The sequence below is a fragment of the Pan paniscus genome, chromosome 4 (assembly GCF_029289425.2).
Source record: "Pan paniscus chromosome 4, NHGRI_mPanPan1-v2.0_pri, whole genome shotgun sequence".
NCBI classification, from domain to species: Eukaryota; Metazoa; Chordata; class Mammalia; order Primates; family Hominidae; genus Pan; species Pan paniscus.
In genome coordinates this window covers 20,463,875-20,484,316 of record NC_073253.2, presented here as the reverse complement: position 1 = coordinate 20,484,316, position 20,442 = coordinate 20,463,875, and the positions used below count along the sequence as shown (strand labels likewise).

The window sequence follows — 20,442 nt, the reverse complement described above, 5'->3', positions numbered from 1 at the left end:
TAGCTGGGTACAAGCTAGTTTACACAGTGTCTTCAATTAGCAATGTGAAGTAAGTTTCTTTAACAGTGCCATGTCTAAAATAGCGCCTTCCTTGCTTGCTCCTCCTTTCATTTTGTTTTCTGGTTTTTTTGTTTGTTTGTTTATTTTTAACATGAGAACATGAACTTGGCTTACAGAGTGAGGGGGAGAAAAGCCATTTTCACCCGGTAAGGCAAGTTCATGTTCTCATGTAAAGCTCACAGGAGGAGAAAAGATTCCATTTTCCATGGGGTCCTTTATGCTTTCACAGAAATAAAATGAACATAGTAGAGACTTTACCTACTGCCATTAGTTGCTGTGAGATGCTTTTCTATAACCCAGAAGAACATTTCCAAAACAACTTGGGGAGCTAAGTGGAAGGAAGAAGGAGAACATTTCTTCATAACAACAGGGCTAATGGGTGTGGTAATTATGGGGACCTGCACATAAGGCTAAGAAGAAGAAATTTAAAAAGTTTCAAATATATTCTATTCAGATATTTTTTAAGTGATGTTTTCTTCTTCAATAATTTTTGTTCAAAATGGTACTTTTCTACAAAGAAATTCATAATTCAATTGTAGATTTTATTGAGCAACTGCATAGTCATGAAACTGTTAAATATTTAGTCTATGCGTGAAGAAGTGAGACTTGAAATAAAATTACAGGTAAAGGTAAAAGATATAAACATAGGCTACCAATAGCAGAAAAGATAAGCATGTAACATAAATGTTCACTCACATCTTCCTAGCAATTTCTGGCTATATGTTTGGGCATGTTTCTCCCTCTCTGGGACTCAGTTTTCTTATGTTCGATTTTTCAAGACTGTACTTCAGGGCCCCAAGTGTACTAACAACACTTTTCTGTGTGTATCTACGGGTGGAGGGAGGTTGTGTGTTCAGGGGCCTACAGAGAAAGAAGTACACTCCATAAACAATGAAGATTTAGCTTGCTCAAGATAGTCATTTATTACTTTTACTTATTTTCAGAATCAAAGTTCTGGGGAGCTCATTGAAGGAGTGGGGATGGGCAGAATACCACGGCAAAAAGAAACTTTGCAAACTATGAAATTCTGATGCTCTCCAAGGTAACTTGTGAGTCACTTGCTGCTCTGTTTAAAAAGTTTGCTTCCTCTGTATAGCAAATCTCTCAAATATGTGGTCCACAGACCAGTGGCATTGATGTCACCTGGGAACTTTTTAGAAACTCAAATCCTCTGACCCCATCTAGACTAACAGCATCAGAAACTCTGGGAGTGGAGCCAGGCATTCTGGTTTAACCAGCCTGCCAGGTGATTCTGATACACACTCAAGTGTGAGAATTCTTGCTTTGAAAGTTATGTGGTGCATGCACACTGGCTTCTCTTTGTTCTAATAACTATTAATACAATTGTAGACATTAACGTGAATATTATTTATGCTATTTAAAGTCCTTTTTTAGTCCTGCTTCTACATTTACTGATTAGGGAAGCATATTGGTCTAGATATTTGGAGTATTTAAAAAGAGAAGGAGGACCCTACTGAATAATTATGAAAAGCTGTGCTTCTTTTCTTCCTTTATTATTTTTTTCTCATAAATATATCTAAATAACACATATTTATTGAAGTGTTGATAGTCCACCAAAATCACTTATTGAGCACCTAAAGGGCAAGGAGTATTAAACAAATCCAAGGTATCACTCAATAAAATTTGCATATTGTGGCTGGTACTTAGTTTTCTAAGGTAATGCTCTCAACTAGGTCCTTGTTGAATTAGAACTCTTCTTGAGGAGGACAAGAAAAAAGGCAGGAAGAATAAAAAGGAAAAAACCAACCTTGTTCTTCAAAGCAAAGAACAAAACCAAAGCCCTTAAAAGGAAGGAATAATCTTTGAACTTGTAAGGTAGTTGTTCTCAAATTCTAGCAGTCAATTTACTGAAATTGCGTGATTCTCTGAGATGTGATTCAGTTCTTATGAAGTAGAACCCTATCTGTATTTCAGTATGTGCCCCATGTGATTCTCATACATCCAAAGTTTTAGATCCACTTTCATAAGGAATATTCATCCAAGTTCATAATTAATAAAGAATATCAAGACACCAGGTAACAATACAGATTTCAAAGTCTGAAGCAATTAGTCCATAACATGTATCTTTAGTAAGATTTTAGAACAAATGAGCTGGCAATGTAAAGAAAGTGTTAGTTACATTATTCCTTGAAAAAAAATTAAGATTACAATTCCTTTTCATATCTACAAAATAGGTTAGTATAGGGAATGGGTTTTCAGTACAGTAAGTTGGCTCTCAGAAATCCCAGCTCATGCAAGCTCAGAAAAAAATAAATGAGCTGAATGGTTGAACTTACTTGTACATTTTTGCAATAAGGATTCTGAAGCTCTGCTCTGCAGAAGCCCAGGACAGCTGGCCTGCCGCACGTCTGGATGGAAATGAATGATCAGAGCTGTACGGGGAAGCTTTGTACCATTCTCAACCCCTCATTTTGATCAGCAGTTTGAATTACTCTTCAGAAAACATTATTTGAGAAAATTTGTATTTGCTTCTCAAGTCACTGTCAGAAAATGTCTTATAGCACAATGAAGATAAATGTCAATGCAACTCTAAATTTCCAGCCACTATTTTCTTTAGTAGAATGATGCTGCAGTGGTCAAGGAAATGAAGCCCAGAGATTATATGGTAATAGAGCCTAATTAAGTGATTTCAGGTTTTTGTTAATAGGTGCATCAGAGAAAATAACTACAGCAAGAGAAATCATGGAAAGAATAATTGTTTCCAAGTCTGCTGCTTCAAAATGTCAGAATAGTGATAAGCTTTCAGAAAAATAAATGTGATATGAATAGGCAAAAACTAAGATCATATTAACCTTGCATCCCACATGTAAATCTTTTGCAATGATTAAAGAAGTATCTCTAAACTAATAGGGAAATTTTGTCCCACATGACACCTCCCTTTTCTGCCTTTGCCACGAAAAAGTAACCCAAAGATCCCTTCACTACCAAGACCAAGAGTAGCAAGAGATGGATTAAGAAAGATATAGCTGAACAGGAACTCCTGGGGGGAAATTATCACGGTGGGACTGAAAGTTTATATTACAGGTCTTCTGGAGCAGTTAAAGAAAGTTTCTTAACAATAGTATTATGATGAGATTAGAGTCATCAGCCTTAATAACATCAACAGAGAAGACTGGATTAGGGCAGTCAGAAAGGTGGGTTAAATCACATGGAAAGAAAGGAACATTTATTGTGCAGCTATTACATGCTGCTGTTTTCACACCCCAGTGTTTTTCATGACAGGAATCTTATTTTAAGGAAAATAAACTGAGGCATAGAGAAGATAAGTACCCCACTCAAAGCCAAATGACTAGAGATTGGCAAGGCTGAGATTTGAGTCTAGAGTTGCTAAGACCTAATCAATGATTCCCCCCCACCTATATTTCCCTTTTTTTGACAGAGACTAAGAAATTCATGGTACAACAAAAGAAATTAATTGGTATAGGAGTTTTCAAAATACTTTGCCTGTCACTTAGGTGAAATATATCCTTGGTTATAGATTATCGAGAAAGGCTAATCGAGGGATTAGAGGAAGTAAGAGTAGGTGGGTGGTAATAACCCTAGCATATGTTATTCACTTTACCCTATAATAAATTATAGTTTAATGTCTACCAGTAAGGTGGTGAAGTCATAGAATCTAGCATATAAATTGGGAGCATTTCTATATTCCAGATTTAGTTTAAAAAGTTTAGTAATTCCATTCCTTGAAAAGGTGGATCACTAAAAATGAGATATTTTATTTTTCTCGTTGTGATTTAAAAATAGATCAAAATAAAAAAATCGATTTAGACTTAATATGAGACTAAGGGAACACAGTTAAACCAATCCCCTTCCCTGATAAGTACAAATAATCCTTGGCTTTTGTTATCCTGGATTTTATTACCTGTGTACAACCTAATCTTTCCAAATGAGACCCAGACACTGAAACGGGGAGTGAAAGACATTGCTTATGTGTTTACAATAAGCCATGTGTGGAATCAGCTCTTTCTTCTATTTTCAGCACAGGGTGCATGTGCTTTTATTTAATCAAATGATCCCCGAGACACTACAAAGAAGAGATAATGACAGCCTAGAATGACTGTTTTGTGCTGCAAAGACGAGTGTGGAGCAATTAGCTCAATCCCAGGCAAAGGCCTGTTCTATCTTTTGCTTTTCCTGCTGAGTTTATTCCAGCGAATTGCACCTGGATGATGAAGTCCAACAAGTGCATTTGTTCTGCCATCCACCCATCCTCTCAAAGTAGGATTGCTTTTACAGAAAACTCTCCCAGTGCTTTGTCCAGCCCAGTCTGAAGTGTCTCATCTTATAATAAAGCTTTGATCCTTTTTTTCTTAGAAGATGATTTACTGGCACCATAATCCTTAGCGAAATTCTGCTGGTTTTTAATCCTTAAACTTTCTTTTGTATTTCCATTGCTTCTTGATACAATTTATGGTGCCAGGAAGTTCTTTATGTTTACTTAAGATGTTTTAACTAGCCTCTCTAACTTTAATCGTGGTCCAACAAAATTTCAAAGCTTTTACTATGTTTGTTCGAAAATACATACAAATAGAAAATCATCACATATATTGTAATCTTTTTGGCTTACTGAAATAATCTACAAATTTCTAGCAATAATATGGGAAAGGAATAATAGTCTTGGGCCTGCCTTACAGAGACCTGTTTTTTTTTTTTTTTTTGAGACTGTTAATTAAAAGTTACACCTATTTTTGAGTATAAATAACATCATACTTAAAAATGGAGATAATTCCTGAACTCATCTTGGGTGGATGTTACCTATGGTTGAGTTGTTTAGCATGTAAGTGCTTCAGCACAGGATTCCATTCTTGTTTTAAAAAGCCAATAACTCGACCAGGCGCGGTGGCTCACGCCTGTAATCCCAGCACTTTGGGAGGCCGAGGCGGGCAGATCACAAGGTCAGGAGATCGAGACCATCCTGGCTAACACATGAAACCCCGTCTCTACTAACAATACAAAAAAACTAGCCGGGCTTGGTGGCGGGCGCTTGTAGTCCCAGCTACTCGGGAGGCTGAAGTAGGAGAATGGCATGAACCCGGGAGGCGAAGCTTACAGTGAGCCAAGACCGCGCCACTGCACTCCAGCCCGGGCGACAGAGAGAGACTCCGTCTCAAAATAAATAAATAAATAAATAAATAAATAATAAAAAGTCAAAAACTCTTCTCCTTAACCTTCAATCTTCCTTCAGACACACTTTTGCTTGACCTGACCAGAAGGCGGTACTCTGATATAACTTCTAAATTGCTTTGTATTTTTCTATGTACTCTTCTTTGCCCATTGTGACCCTTTTCTTGATTTTTATATGAAGTATCTTGGCATGTTCCAGACTTTTCCACTTAAAAAATATTTAAATTTCTCTTTGATTCACTGCAATGTTCTTGTAAGGTGGTTTGTTCAATTAACTCTTTTATCAGAGTCTGTAAGTCCACTCAATGGAGATAACTAAAAAGAAACTTAAGCATGCTAAATATTTGAACACACTGCACTAAGTTACCACCTTTAAGTGGGAAGTTAGTCTTTAATATAATTTTTACTTAATCTGATTCACATAATTTTTATTGTTTTCATGAGAAACATGGTAATTGTCATATCCACTGCTTAATTTTTTTTATCCTAAGATAGTGTTTTGATGAATAACAAATGTTATGTTTTCAGACAATTAGACCATCCCTGTACACAGTCTTTTCTTCCAGGAAAATTAAGATACAGCAAGTAGCACTGATGTTCCAGCTGAGCAAGTTTTTACTAGGATGTAGTTTCATTCAGTGTAAATCAGTTGTTATCTCTTGGACACATGTATTGATCTGTATAAATCTTGATAGGAATTTATTTTAAATCACATCCTGCTTAACCCACAAAGCACATGTATACTCTTCATGAAATATTTTATCTACTTAGATATTTTGCATATCTGAAAATGTCCCTGGGTAACCTCCTTTCATACACATCTCCTCTAAAAGCTCATCAGAATAACAATATTGCTTGGGTAAAGAGCAGTGGGGTCAGTTAGTTACCAGAGTGACCTTTGAATGTGACTATGGAAGATAATACTCAACCAAAGTAGACTTGGTCACTGATTTTCTGATTTTGTAAATGGCACATCAGACATAGCAATCTCATGGCTCTTAAACACATCCATCCATTGGTGGCTAACATAGCTGCTGAAGAAAAGGGTCAAATAATGCAAGAAGAATTTGAAAGGGTGTCAATTAAAAATAGCAGGCTAAGGAACAGCTTTATTTATACAAGGTATTTTTATTCATCATAAACTCAAAGAGGGACTCTACTGCTGTAAGTTCTTCAAAACATTTATTTGTATGGCATTCAGAGAGAGAGAAATATTGCCTCTGATCATGCCATCTGGGTACCTCAAGGCAATGATATCAGTGTGATGGGCCTTACTTTCCTCATTGGTAAAACAGATGACCCCTAAAGGTTATGGATATATGACTCAATTCATTTGTCAACTCTTCATTGTCATAGGCCCAGAGAAGACATTACCATCGCACCGTGGATACAAGAAAGTTTGTTTATTTTTAAACTTGCACATTTGTTATTCTAGGATCAAAGAGTTCAAGAGATTGAGAAAGGTTATTAAAGAATATTTGAGGATGAACACAACCAAATGGAAAGTACTGATAAGAGGAAAACTTGGAAGTAGCAAAGAAGATCTTGAGAGAACCACTTGAAAGGGAAACACTTGAAAAAGTATTAATTATGAAGTTCGCCCTGGTGACAAATCTTCATTCACAATGACCAGTGTGCACATTTGCTGCACATAGAACAAACTTAACCCAGAACACCCCCCAAATTCTACTCTCAAAGAAGTGTGCCATGTATATTCCCCCCCTTTTTTTTTTGAAATGGAGTTTTGCTCTTTTTGCCCAGGCTGGTGTGCAATGGCACAATCTCAGCCCACTACAACCTCCTTCTCCTGAGTTCAAGCAATTCTCCTGCCTCAGCCTCCTGAGTAGCTGGGATTACATGCATGCGCCACCATGCCTGGCTAATTTTTTGTATTTAGTAGAGACGGGGCTTTGCCATGTTAGTCAGGCTGGTCTCCAACTCCTGACCTCAGGTGATCTGCCCGCCTCAGCCTCCCAAAGTGCTGGGATTACAGGCGTGAGCCACCAGGCCCGGCCAGTGAAATAATTTTTGGATAAAGCCATTATCCATTTAAAGTCATGGAACAATTTAAAAGCACTCATCCTGTGTGTTCCTGGACAATGCATGAACATATAAGAGGAATTATTATTTCAGCAAAGTACAGAGTAACTTCAGTGAAGGCAGCCATACAGTAGAAATGAAAAGGGTATAATTACTAAAATAAGCTCACAACAATAAAAAGCTGCAAAAAAAAAAAAAGTGCGTGTGCATTCGAGCTGGTAAGGATGAATAAATGTGGCGTGTACTTGCTCACTGGTCAATACATGACTTAATCTGGTACCTGCCTTTCTACTTAAGAGACACTACAACAAATATTAAAATTCTAAAGAAAAAACGTAGTTTTCAATAATGAAAAGTTTGCGAGTCAAGAAAGGAAAATGGACAAGCCCTAAGAGTGTAGCATTTTCATTGTAATATCTATTGTTACATTAAGCATATACCAAGTGTGAATTTTCAAAGAAAGAGGAACATTCTTAAAGGTAAAGCAGTGAGTGCATTAGTAATAAATTGTGCTGTGCATAATGCAGAATTAGAGCAGAGAAAAAAATGGATGGTCATTATGCTTTAATCATCAAAGAGTAAGTTAAATTGCAATGACATTTAAAACAAATTATCTGTGAATCATCATTTTGTCTTTATTTAAATCAAAAGAGTTGCTGTTTTCTAAATTATAGGATTTCTTTTCAAAGAAAGAGCACTGATCAGTATATATCTAGGACAGAGTTATAGTATAGATCACTGTAACAGAAGTAAATATTTTTCTCAAGCAGAAATGGAGCAGAAAATTCTAATCTCATTTTACAAGAGAGGAAAGAAAGAGCCTTCATGGACCTTCCAGATGGCACCGTTATATTCCTGGAGAGTGCCTGGGACTCTAGCTTCTCAGAATTTGGAATAAACTTGGTTTCATAAAATGACTTCAAAGAAATATGTTCAATTTATGAAGTTCTTAATTTTTACAAGTGTAGAAATAAAAATGAGTTACCTAGATGACTTAGAAGATAATAAAGAAGGCAAATGAATACCTCTATCTGGAAGCCTATCTTAAAAAGTGAAACTCTTAGTTGCCATGTAACTTTCAAAATTGCTATCCAAAACCAAAAATCAAGAATATTAACAAAAAGGATTTAGACATTACCCTCCAAAAGAGAGACTTCACAGAGAAATAAGATCCAACCACTTCATTTTCTGAAAGTTCCTAAAAACAAACAAATATTTAGCTACATTTTGAGATGTTTTTGAGAATAATTAGTATTGTAAACACAAACAAATAAAATCAAAGCAAATAAAAAATCAAATATTATATATCCTCAAGATACTTGGGATATTTAGAAACTGTGAGTTTTCTTCCCTTGAGTAAATTAAAATTTTTGTGGTAGTAAAGTTTAGAGAGGATTATTTCTGTAATTTTTTAAGAGTCCACTTACCTTTTTATTCTTAAGTATTCATTAATATATTTTAGAGTCTGATGGTTTATTATAGAAAGTAGACTGTTCAAGCATATTTTAATATTTTAAAGTAAAGCAGATATTTATTCCTTTTAACAAAACAATTATGTTAACCATTGAACTTCAGAGCATTTTTAAAGAATGATCGCAGAAGTCTTATTTATAAACATGCACCTAGTCAAATTTGGTTTACATTTCTACAAAAAATTCCAAATTTTATAATACAATTAACAAACATAATAAGTGACTTAGTTAACTGAAGTTCGCTGACAATAATTTTAAAAAGGAATGAATACTGAGAGAGTTGGCTATCGGACTAAAAGCAATGCAATGGATTCAAGTAGAATAGTTTATTACTTAATCCTCAGACTTTTATAAAGGAAACCAATTCAACTTTGGGAAATAAAAAAATAGCTATCCATTTTTAAATAGAATATCTAAATTACAGTCTTCCCTTAAATGTTAAAGCTTTGCATTCTGTCTCTAGGTGTCAGTTATGATAAAGTTTCAGGAAACTGATTGACAGTTATGGGAAAGTATCAATAGTTGACACTGTGATAAAGAGGAAGCACTTTTGCAGCTTCCTTGATTATTCTATGATTTTGTGTCAGCAATTAAGATTTTGGAGGCGAGGTGGGAATTTTAATGATCAAGATTTAGGACTTTGGTTTCTCTTTTAAAATTTGAGAAATAAAAATATTGGCCACATTTAGATGCATTGAAGTCCCCAGGCTGTGCTTTTCATGCCATGTTTAATTACTTCTGTCATCCATCAGCTAAAATTTATATTTCATTTTACAACCCATATTCTCATGTAGATTTAGGCCTTTATTTCAGAGGAAACAATTTAATTTTCTTGTGGACCCTGTGCCATTTACAACAGACCAGCCAAAGCCTTCCTTTCACTAGAGTCTAATGATAATAACAATAACAACAACCACAACCACAATAATAAGGCACCTGGCATTACAGAATGAGTCCTAAACAGAAGTGGTGATTGTATTACGGAGAACAAGAAAAATAGCATAAACTATTCATGAATTCCAGAGAAAACTTATCTTAAAGCATAATTGTAGATATTTAGTTACACTTCAGTCTTCATCAAGACAAGAGGCTAAGTGAGGCAAAGTGACTGCTTTTTTCTGTTTTTTTTTTTTTTTTTTTTTGAGACAGAGTCTTGCTCTGTCGCCCAGGCTGGAGTGCAGTGGCGTGATCTCGGCTCACTGCAAGCTCCACCTCCCGGGTTCATGCCATTCTCCTGCCTCAGCCTCCCAAGTAGCTGGGACTACAGGTGCCTGCCACCACGCCCGGCTAATTATTTGTATTTTTTAGTAGAGATGGGGTTTCACTGTGTTAGCCAGAATGGTCTCGATCTCCTGACCTCGTGATCCGCCCGCCTAGGCCTCCCAAAGTGCTGGGATTACAGGCGTGAGCCACTGCGCCCGGCCAAAGTGACATTTTAAAATTGCTAAAAGTATAAAGTACCAGCAAAGGGAAACAGAACAAAAAACAGAAATATCAATTGATAATGCAAAATTATTAAAGTTATTCTGAAAGATGAATTGTTAAACTGTTTCTACCAAGATTTCTAATTTATAAGAGTAGTAAGATGCATTGGGAATATCTTATTTGTTTCTGTTTTTGCCTCTAAAAATCTAATACGCACTAAGAAAATTTCTCCTCAAAGATAAAAAAATCTAATTATGAATCTAAATATTAACCAGATTTTAGAGTAAAAAATCTAGAAAAGAAATGTTTTTTTCACAGGGAAATATAACTAAAGGACAGTTTATTTTTTTCTAACAAATGCATATAATGTGATTTTTTTCAGCCTTCTACATAAATCATAGAAGTCTTAAAAGACTTTTTCATCAGATGGAATAACAATTAGACAACAAGCTTTTATTAAAAGTGATATTTAAAAATTAGTCATAATGTGTACAGAGCTTTAAACATAACACATACTATTACAAACTCAAAACTTTCACAAATTGATTTGAAATTGTGAAGCCTGATATTCAAATCTAAGAGTCAAGTCAGCTAGTATTCCTGATTACAAAAGCATGCTTTCATAGGAACTCATTTTCCTTTATCAATACAATTTTGGCCACTTAAGAGATTAAAAAATAAATAAATACACAAACAAATCATTTACATAAACTTTCCTGGTCAGATTGCAATCACTGTTCATCAAAACAATGGCTCTTGGATGCTTCCATCCTAACAATAAAGATGCCTCATGATATTGACTAAGCTTATCAATTGTTACGTTAACCAGGGCTTTGGAGCCAGGATCCTGACAAAATTATAAATCGTTTCACTGTATACATTTAGGGTCCCTTAAGACCAACAAATCTCCTCCCAGTTCCACTCAATTTAATAACTAACTGTTTGTCTATCCATCCATCCATTCATTCACCCTTCCATCTATCTTTCTTGTTAAATTAAAAGGCCATGTAATCTGCACAGCAGCCCTTAGTTCTGCTATCCTGGAACCCAGTTATATTAGGTCTCCCCTTTTAATCGGTCCAGGAAGAATCCTATGAAACTGGCCGACTCACTTGGTAACACATGCCACCAATGTGAAGGCCACCCAACAACCACACAATAAACATCCTAGACCTGAAACACAAGCATTGTGGAATCCATCCTCTCACTGAGATTACATTTTGTCCCTTCACTTTGTACCAACTCATCCAGACCTACTCCAGAAGAACCCACAACATTTAGAAAAGCCAACAAGAGCACTCAAATAAATGTAATGCCATTGTCACAGCAAATCCCTGTAGCTATGAATTACAATACACAAAAATTATATTTTATGCCTTTGGGGAAATATTGTCAAAATAGCAAGGAAAAACCATCTCAACATAAAATTTAATTATGGCTCCATGTATTTTGTGGGGCTAACGAAATATCTACTGACATTATAATATCTCTTTTAAATAAACTTACTACAAATTTCAGGACTTTGGTTAGGTGGGGTCAAAATATATTCTTTGATAATAGAAATACTCACTGCTATTTACCATTTGTTCATTGTTGCATTTTGGAATCTCAGAAGTCTTGCTTATGAGGTTGATTTTATAACATTTCCAAATAATACAGATTTGGGAGTACAGACAATGGCAAAGTAAAAATCTTTTAAAATAATTTTATGTTTACTTCAAAAACACCGAGCATGTACTTTTTTTCAAAGACATATGCATAATGACTAGAAATATGGCACCCAAGAAAAGCCATTTTGGTCACTCATAGTTGAGAAAGTCTATGACCAAGAGTTTTCATTTTTGCCGCTTTAAAAAAAATTGCCTATTTATTATCAGGATATAATTTTTTTGTGGAAAGAACTTGATAGTTGCTAAATAATGACTTTTTTTCATCATGTCTAGCTGACTGTGTGAGATACTTAAAGATGTGTTAATCTGTTTCTCCACCGTTAGTTAAATTAAAGCACTTAGAGTTTTTGCTGATGCATTTTTAATGTGTCATCCAAGGTGTCAGGTTTAACTACTACGCCCTGCAGACTTACGGAGTTGAAAGTGTTCTCTAGTTTAAATTAACGATCTCCTTGCCAAAAGTCTTATTAAAAATTGCTTCATTCAACCAATGAATAAAGTGTTTTATAGTTCATTAAAATTATGCTAAGTGGTTATAATAAAATCTTTATAAAAAGATGTATTATCAAAAAAAGATATAAGCTGTCAAGTAACAGAAGATATGATAATCAGACACCACCACAGTAGTCTGTATTATATTATTCAAAGGATGAACTTCTCTGAAAGAAAAACAATTCTAAACTGTTATTGTCGAGAATATGAATTGCAATGTGTATGTTTTTATATCATTGCGATAATATTTCTCATATAATTGAAGTAATTTATTGAAAGCACATAAGTTTATTATTATCTCACCTTTACCCATTGGTAAATTCATTATTCTAGGTTAAAACACACACACACACACACACACACGATGTAACGTAAAATCATAACTGCTTATTGTTTGATAGAGCCAATTATTTCATTATATTTTTCCATTTTTGGCTTGGCCCCACAAAATGTATTCACAAAATACATATAAATCATCTCTTTTGAGTTCATGAAACTTTCTTGATGAATAATTTAACCTTAAAATAAATTATCAGTGATAAGCTTCTTCTAAAGAATAAAATATTGCAGTAATCCAAAGCGCTACCATTTCTCTGCTAAAACACATTTTGTCACATAAGTGTAACTCTTTGACCTGGATAATTCTTCTGTTGCCCAAGTTTAGGGAGACATCAGCCCCTTTCTTCTTAAAATAACATAATTCTATAACAGCTGAGTGTGGGGCAGAATTCAAAATGTGCGTAATTGAAAGTGTGCTTGTGGAAAACCAGAATGAGTCTTTTGAAGGATGGTTCTGTCCCTAGAAGAGGCAATATTATGGAATTTATACCTATATACTTGTTTATATGCCATTCAAATATAATGCATATTTTATACATTCTTCTTTTTCAGAGGTAAGTTTAGATGCATTTTTTTCCTATGTATTACTAAGTGGTAATACAATTACCCGCCACCCCCCCCCCCCCACCAAAAAGAAAAAATAAGTTAGTCCTGAACAGCAATTAGGATCTCCCTGTCCTCAAGCTGGCGATTCGTCTTTTGATTTCAATAGTTAAATACAACCCCACATTATGTGAGTGCCACAAGTAATAAGATTTCCATTGAAAGAGCCTATTATTAGCAGAAGTATGGTTACAAAAACAGGTAAAGAAATTTCATCATAGAAAGTCAAGATGATGAAAATGACGAGTAGATGCTTAAGGAACAGGAAATTCCATGAGCTGATTCACATTGCAGAGCGGGGAGACAGGCGTATTTAAAAGAACAACAACCGAGTCGATTTAGCCTTTCTTCCTCTGTAGTTACATTATTTCTGAAAGAAACCAAGTAAAGGAAGGAAAAACTCCATACTGGAGAGAATTTCTAACAACACTGGCTATCTTTAAGCCTTTGCTACAAAATTTACACTTCTTAGATTATCTATTCACCATTGACACTCAAAGACAGGCTGCATGCCAAAGCCCTGCCATGAAGATGCGGGAGACCTCATTCTGTAAATCAAGATTCCAAAGAAGAAAATGATCTGTGTTTTTATGAAAAATTTACCTTTGAATTTGAACATAGTTATATCATATATGAAATACCCATATTTAAATGTAATGCACATAAAATTACACCCTATTTCCAAAAATAAAAAACGAAAAATCTGTACTCAGACAAGAATTTTTAAGAAGATTGAAATATTTAGAAAATGATGCATTTTCATAAAACAGTAACATAGTAAAATCTATAAAGCTACACAGTATAGTCCCTTACCCCTTAGTTTCCCAGGAAGCACAATTTACCGGAGGAAAAGATTCAGGGAGCAGTTTCAATGTAGCAGAGTGTGTGAAGGAAGGTGGACTAGCTAGTAATTGAAATGTCAAACTTTCCCCCGACTTTGGATTTAACATTGTGCTCTTGTAACACTAATATAGATGAATATGGCAAATATTTTAGGGCACAGTAAAAAATCTGAATGAATTAGCAGGTGTTCAGTATGTTCTCACAGAAAAAAAAATCAAATGAGTTAACTGATTTTACTTCACTTAGTATTCAATATCCCCATTAAATTTTTCAAAGTTGAAAATCCCTTAGGCTAAAACCCAAAAGCTTATGTTAACACTGTACTAAATATAATCTGCCAAGTACTCAAACGAGTGCTGTTAGACATAGGAATTCTGTATCTTCAGTTGGAAGCTTGAAAAATGCATCCGTTCGAATATATAAATGGATTGCTAATAATAAATATAAACTCCAAGAATTTTAGATATAAAAACAGTAGAGGATAGATGTTTATTATTCACTTTAAATTTTCTGTATATGGAACAAAAATATGTTATATATTTTTACTTAATTTATGTTTAAAATTATATTTACATTTAAATATATATTTAATATAATTTTTAAAGAAGAATTTTTTTTTTTTTTTTTTTTTTTTGGAGACAGAGTCTCCCTCTGTTGCCCAGACTGGAGTGAAATGGCATGATCTCTGCTCACTGCAACCTCTGCCTCCAGGGTTTAAGCGATTCTCCCGCCTCAGCCTCCCTAGCAGCTGGGATTACAGGCATGTGCCACTACGTCTGGCTAATTTTTGTATTTTTAGTAGAGATGGGGTTTCACCATGTTGGCCAGGCTGGTCTCGAACTCCTGACCTCAAGTAATCCACCCACCTCGACCTCCCAAAGTGCTGGGGTTACAGGCATGAGCCACTGTGCCTGGCAGAATCTTCATTTCTAATCTTCCTTTTATACAATAGAATGGATTATTCCCATTAATTAATACTAAGTATTATATAATATCCTGCTCTAGCATTACATGTTAAATATATCTGAAAGAATATTGTTACATATTGATGGGTTGTCATGTTTTTTACACAAATATATCCAATTATATGAATTTAAAAATATATACACTTTTAATATAACAATAACTTTAAAGTATAACTGTAAAGGAAAAAGTAATACAAATATGAACAGTGCAAATATTTCTTCAAAACATCTTGAAACTTTATTTTGATTAGTGAAAATCACAGTGAACATTAAGTTAGAAATATTCAGCAACCTTCCTTAATAAGCCTTTTTCATTTTGTTAAAATAATAAAGGTGATTTTTAATGGGACCCCTGACTTTTTTGTAAGCCAAATTATTCTTTGGTCATTAATGCCATTAATGCCATAGGAATTAGGGAGAAAATGTACAGTAAGAGACACTTGTTCAAACAGATTAAGTCATTACCATAAATATAAAAACATTTTGATATATATTAATTCACAGTAATAAAAATGACAAAATTAAAGAAAAGCTTAGGTAAAAGCATGATTCAATCAGAATGGAAGGAAAAAGATTGTCATGTTCCAGGGTCTAAAAAAATTAGTCATTATTAAAAAGGAATACTGACTCTAAGTAGAAATTTGAGCAGACAAGATTTTTACAAGTAAAATCGTTTTGATTTATTTCAAGGTATATTCATATAAAAATTGTTTCATCTTGATATCGATCTGTGTCCAACAGTGGCAGCATCACTGAACAAATTAAACACTTAGTTTATATTTTGCATATCTTACAAGTCGAAGAAGAGCCAGGGCTTAGTAAGTTACAGGAACTATAAACTCCTCTCACTTTATTTCTTAAAGTGAGAAGAGACAATGGGGAAAAGTTGTTCTTATTGTATACTATAAAGATGTAATGATACAGGAATTTCTGAGTTTAGAAAGCCTCATACTCAATTTTCTGTGACCCCCCAAAATAAAATAAATTGTGCGAATCTTTCTTCTGTCTGGAGTTGTCCCTCCCCTAGCCTCATCATTTTATTCCTGGCGCAGAGCAATTTTCTAGACCCTGTTGCATATATAGTTGAGACCAGATGCTGAGAATGATGTTGAGAAGTGACCAGAGAATAGTGAAAGGATGATTTGAAGCTATTGATTGGTGTGATTTCTATTTAAAAAACATCACATGGTTGGCTTAAATTTATGGGGAAAAGTAACAATTGAATAGTATGAAATCTGGTAGCATACTTTGAAGAGATGAGAGAGATCTGGGAAAGCAGATGATAGTTCTTCTCAACAAGAAAAGCTGAAAGATCACAAGCTAAGAATTACCTTACTTGATCTTTTCCAACTCTTCCTCATTAGCATTGTCTGTAAATAAAATAAAGCATTTTCATTATCTTTTCACTCAAGAACAGAATAGGGCAGCCAGTTGTTTTTTAGCGGAAACATTTATTAGCCCTTGAAACAGCGAACAGTTCCTGCAGCAATTATACAACACAAAACTTGTTTGCCACGCACACACAACTAGAGAAACAACTTTAACATTCCAGCAGTCTTTCTGGTGAGAGTTCATTTGATTTATTCCTTTGTAAAAAAAAAAAAAAAAAAAAAAAGGAACAGTATTGGGATGCCTTTATTGACTGAAAAAAAACACATTGAGTCTCATAATTTCCAATGGCTCCTTTTGGTGGTGGAGGTTGAGGGCGTACATGACTTGAACAGGTATATAATAATTTTTCTCTTCAAATACATTCAAAATCTTTTGCTTGGATGGCATCGTAGAATTGTCTCTGCTTCCAGTTAATCTTTAACTACATCAGGGCCTACAAATGCTTTCAATTAAAAACAAATGCTGCATACTGTGATGGCTACTAGTGCATTTTCCTGCTAAACGTTTAGTGAAAGCATATCCTTTAAACTAGTTAGCTTGTGTCATACTAAGAAATATGTACGGCCAGAAGTTTTAATTAAGGTTCTAGAGCTTTGTATTGCATCCCCAAGATCACTAATCTCTTGAATAAACTAAATCATAAAAGCCCAACGAATTTTTTTTGTTTTCTCTCTTCACTTTAAAAAATTTCTCAATGAACACTGAAGTATTAACCTTCCTGATTAACCTCTTTCCCCTCTCTTTGCTTTACTATTATGTTTAAGGCAGATGAAGTGGAGAATAGGAAATATTCAGGGCAAGGAATATAGCTTAAAGTGCTTGTGCCATATTTGTGTATCAGGGAAATGTACTTTAAGAACTGTATCTCTTTCAGGAGGATTCACCATAAAAAAGAACCATGTCAGAAACTACTCATGGATTAGAAAAACACAAAAATGAAAAGATTTTTAATATAAGATGAGGGCAACCTTTAACCTAAACCACAAGAATGAATTTAGACATTCTAGGGTAAAAACTAAGACTAGCGTAACATTTTCAAAGATAATTATATGTTCCTCTTTTATGTTTTCAAAGATAATTATATGTTCCTCCTTAACAAAGACTGTTAAATGTTGACCAAAACATAAAAGAATAATAGATTTCCTAAGGTTACAATGATTCCTCATCACCCCTACTTTTTTTTTTTAAAGTCAGGAAACTGCAAAGCACTGTTATCAAATACTATTATAGAAATGCTTTATGTTTTCAAAGTACTAAATGTCCAGTTCATTTTGAAGCAACAAATCCCAGCATTGGGTTATAGAGGTGGCCATCTAGGGGGACATGTACTAAATCTTTACTTTTGATGTTACATGATTTATTATCATCAGTATCATCATCATCATCACCACCACCACCACTTCCTCCATCATCACCAAAAGGCAACTGGAAACCAAATACTTAAGTGGTATATCATATTTACAAAAACTGCCCCATAAGAGTTGGACAATAAATACTCAACTTTCTCACCAAGCAGAGTTTCAATGGACAAAGAATGGTATATCCTAGAGATGATATTTTGAGTCAAAACAATCAAGAACTATTAAGATACATAAAAAGTACAATCTACAATTCATGGTCACTTATCATCATTATCTAGAATCTAAGAATTTTATAATATAAAATTCCATTATATAAGAAATGTTATGCTATGTAAAAGGGCCTTAGAACATTAGAAAGAGTGAAATCTCATGGCAACTCTAGCCAATATTACAAGGATTCCACAAAGTCACATCCCCTGACTCACAAGGACCACATACAATTAACCTTCTATAGTAAACAAAACATAGGACCAGTATTTGTCCTGTCTCTCAAAATCAGCTTTATAAGCAGGCTGCATGGTTTTATTTTTCAGATTGAGAAACTGATACAATAAAAAGTCAGTGATTACCCTAAGTATAAATAGGAAAGATTTAGCAGTTATGAGAACCCATTCACTATTTTCCTAATTCAGTATCTAAAGTTCTATTACTATATCCAGTAACTCTCAAAATGACCCTAGATTTTATAACATTTCTGCCTCTTGAGCCAAATCTACTACACCAAAGCAATGGGTTTAAGTATCTCACTTCCAAGTCCCTTTTTCTTTTAGGTAGTTGAGTTAAGGTCAATTCAATAAAACTGAAAACAGTAGAAAAATTAAAAAGAAAATTTAATAGATATACTATTAATAATGTTTTCTTTGCTATCTGTGAGACATGTTAGAGAAGAAAGATTGGGGATTGTGAAAGATAGAAGATGAAGCAAATTATAGAAAAATAAGATTTATTTTTTTGCTCTATGATCTTAACTTCAGCTGAGAAACATATGAATTAATTTTTGAAAGGATTATTACCTGATATTATTATAGTACAATTCAAATTCTTCATTAGCAGCTCAACTTCCTTGAAGCCAGTAAAAGGAATGAAGTAGCATAAAAATATGGCTTGTGATAGAGCTGCAGAAGTAATTGTTTTTAAAAGACTCCACGATCTCAATCCATTTTTTAATTTTTATCTTTTGTTGAAGTGACTTTTTAAGGCAATTATATAACTACTGTACATATAAAGAAATCACAGAATTAGATACAATAGTAACATACATCTTGTAAAGCATACATATATCAACTTTTTGTAGGTAGATATTTCTTCAAATGTTGGCTGTGTAATAATTCTGAAGAATATCAAAACTAATCCAAGATAAAGAAGTTTTTTTTTTGTTTTTTTTGTTTTTTTTGTTTTTTTTTACTCATCAAAGGCCAACTAAGATCATTCATATGTTTCTTTGAATTTTCTATTTTTTAGCCTTAGGCAAGCAATTTGTAGGTCTAGGTTATTTAAGAGAATGTGTAACACAAATTAACTCACTTTTATTTCACAAATTCTCCAATGAAGAAAGCTGTGGATTGAACTCTGCTAGAAAAAGAGCCAGAAAGAACTCAAACACACTATCAGACAAATTGCCATATATAGGACACACATATATGCACTACACACTTTTACAGGTTCAAAAATAGGACATGCAATCAAAACAGAAATGACAATTGTGCCATGCAACTCATCAGCATGCCCCCCATGGAGGTTTTGGTTTCTTGTACACACAATGCTGGAAACTTAAAATGTATATATATATCTCTCTCTCTCTCTTCACATCTGGAAATTTTTTTTTAAAGACTCAATCATGACCTCAATGGAGAAGATTTTGATATGACACCTATGAAATACAAATTGCTGCAATTAGACATTGAATATTTTAGAGGCTTTAGTAGATTCAGTAGGCTGATAGGTTTTTCAACTCATTCTTCACTTTTACTGATTTCTAGAACTGGCAATCCACACAAGGAGAAATCATCCCAACTGCATAATTCATGGAACGTATTGTTACTATTAACAGTGCATAAAAAACTCACAAGATGACTGTTTTAGAAATCTTACCACTTTGTAATGCTAAGGACTCTCTACTTCCAGTTATTCATTTCTTCCTACCTTGCCAGAGCATTTTATTCACATTAATGTTCTATTTCCTATTTGATTGTTAGGATTTATCTGTAAAAGGCTCTTGAAACACATCTCTTTCATTCTCCATTTTTAATACATATAAAATATTTAGCAAAGTTTTATCAACACAGGCATAAGAATAAACATATGGTTTTTGAACTAACATCTTCAGTGCTAAAAGCTTGAAATAAATTATTTCTGAGTTAGTAATCAAAGAGAACAGAACTCCTGTAATTTTGCTCTGTGAGGGTCAATGTAAAATTTGCCTTTTTTCCTTTCTTACATAATTCTCATTTTCTGGGGATTGTGAAGCATTCAGTAACTGATTTCTGGTTTGCTGCATTTTTAGCTTAAATTTCTCTAAATAAAATTTGTTTCTGAATAATTTGTGAAAGTTCAGCATGCCATTTTTACAGATGCAGTATGTTATGTTTTTTAGATATCTAAAAATTTAACTTTAAGATACATTGGATCTCTGATT

At 34.0% G+C, this 20,442-nt stretch overlaps 1 protein-coding gene across 11 annotated transcripts in view; it reads right to left on the bottom strand.

Annotated features, from left to right (window-relative positions):
- MCTP1 (multiple C2 and transmembrane domain containing 1) overlaps positions 1-20,442 on the bottom strand; it is a 596,961-nt gene that overhangs the window by 213,291 nt on the left and 363,228 nt on the right. For 3 of the 11 annotated variants that reach the window (XM_034959770.3, XM_055112188.2, XM_008976350.4), the window contains exon 6: positions 16,386-16,424. The exons of 2 other annotated variants lie outside the window; for them this stretch is intronic. In XM_034959770.3, coding sequence (XP_034815661.1) covers positions 16,386-16,424 — 39 coding nt within the window. Of the gene's footprint in view, positions 1-8,383; positions 8,444-16,385; positions 16,425-19,331; positions 19,380-20,442 lie in introns of all 11 variants that reach the window. 6 more of the 11 variants (XM_063604381.1, XM_063604382.1, XM_014344845.4 and 3 more) reach the window with 3 other exon arrangements.